The sequence below is a fragment of the Nannospalax galili genome, unplaced genomic scaffold, assembly GCF_000622305.1.
Source record: "Nannospalax galili isolate Female #2095 unplaced genomic scaffold, S.galili_v1.0 scaffold385, whole genome shotgun sequence".
NCBI lineage: Eukaryota > Metazoa > Chordata > Mammalia > Rodentia > Spalacidae > Nannospalax > Nannospalax galili.
Genome location: NW_008354956.1, coordinates 1,191,967 through 1,193,174, shown reverse-complemented (window position 1 = coordinate 1,193,174; position 1,208 = coordinate 1,191,967). Strand labels below are relative to the sequence as shown.

Here is a 1,208-nt window from a genome sequence, read left to right as displayed (position 1 = left end):
GCTGTCCTGGAACTCACTATGTAGACCAGGCTGGCCTTAAACTCACAGATCTGCCTGCCTCTGCCAAGTGCTGGGACTAAAGGCCTGCGCCACCACACCCAGCCCTAATTTCTCTTCTTTACAGTGTCTTCTCAGCTAGTCTAAACTGCAGAGCCTCAGTCTGCAAAGCAATCACAGTGCCCTCCTCCCACCTTCCCACTCCCTCTCCTTGCCCCTGAAACTTAACAATGATGTGTTGAGATCACACGGGGACCCAGGGTCTACCCTAGTCCAGTGGGTTCCCAAGATTGAGCCCTTTGCTACCACCTAGGAACACCTCTAACCTGTGGTTTGGAGTTTAGAAAACCAAGTCCTGTGTCTAAACAACATGAGACCTAGCTCTGTGCTCCCCCGCCCCCAGGACAATATAAGTCGCTTCTCTAGGACTCAGTTTCTCCATGTGTCAATGTGAAATTGTTCTATGGGGCGGTTCAGACACCTCCAGAACCCTCCCATGCCCCGCAAGGCGCTAACCGGGCCTTGGTAATAATTTCCTTCTGTTTTATGTGGTCAATGGCTTCCCGGGCCTTGTCTTCCAAAGTTTTCCCAAACTCCTTCAGCTTATCAGGTATGCTCTCCAATGTGCTGGAGACTTCTGAGGATGCCTGGGCCGGGGCTGGGCCTGCGAGGAGGTAGAGAGGCAAACACGTTAGCCCGCCCCTTTTAAGGCAGGGAAGACAGACCAGCCAATCCCAGAGCGGAGTGCCTATGATGTTATCGGTAACTAGGGCTCCTCTGGGCAGACTCGCTACCTCTTGTACCGACCTTGACAGAAAAGTTGAGAATCACCTTGCAGGATGAGGTGGGAGGCTCTCAGGCGGTGACGGGAACAGGGACACAAAAGGGGGCCTCACAGTTCTCGCTCGAGTCCTCTAAGACTTGAGGGCAGACGCATGGCCAGCTTCCCACTTCCAAATCTTACCTTCCAAAACCATGGCCAGGACCACAACCAGGACCGGAAGGGAGATGAACAACCTCATGGTGGCTGGAGGGACACCTGGAGACAGACAGGGGTCGGGGACCTCACTGGCACCACTCCCCCTCCCCCACCATGGTCCCACCACTCCAATTCTTTAGCTCCCTCCCATGCACCAACCTGAATCTGAGGATCCGTCAGGAGGAGTCTGGGGTGGGAGGTTTCTGTACTCTAGTTTATCGGGTTGGGGAGG

The 1,208-nt window shown here is 54.5% G+C and overlaps 1 protein-coding gene across 1 annotated transcript in view; it reads right to left on the bottom strand.

Annotated features, from left to right (window-relative positions):
• Nucleotides 1-1,208, bottom strand: part of Apoc1 (apolipoprotein C1) — a 3,810-nt gene extending 2,602 nt beyond the window's left edge. The window contains exons 1-3 of the mRNA XM_008852002.1: nt 1,136-1,208; nt 962-1,036; nt 514-661 (exon numbers count right to left, since the gene is read on the bottom strand). Coding sequence (XP_008850224.1) covers nt 514-661; nt 962-1,019 — 206 coding nt within the window. The 5' untranslated portion in view covers nt 1,020-1,036; nt 1,136-1,208. The remainder of the gene's footprint in view (nt 1-513; nt 662-961; nt 1,037-1,135) is intronic.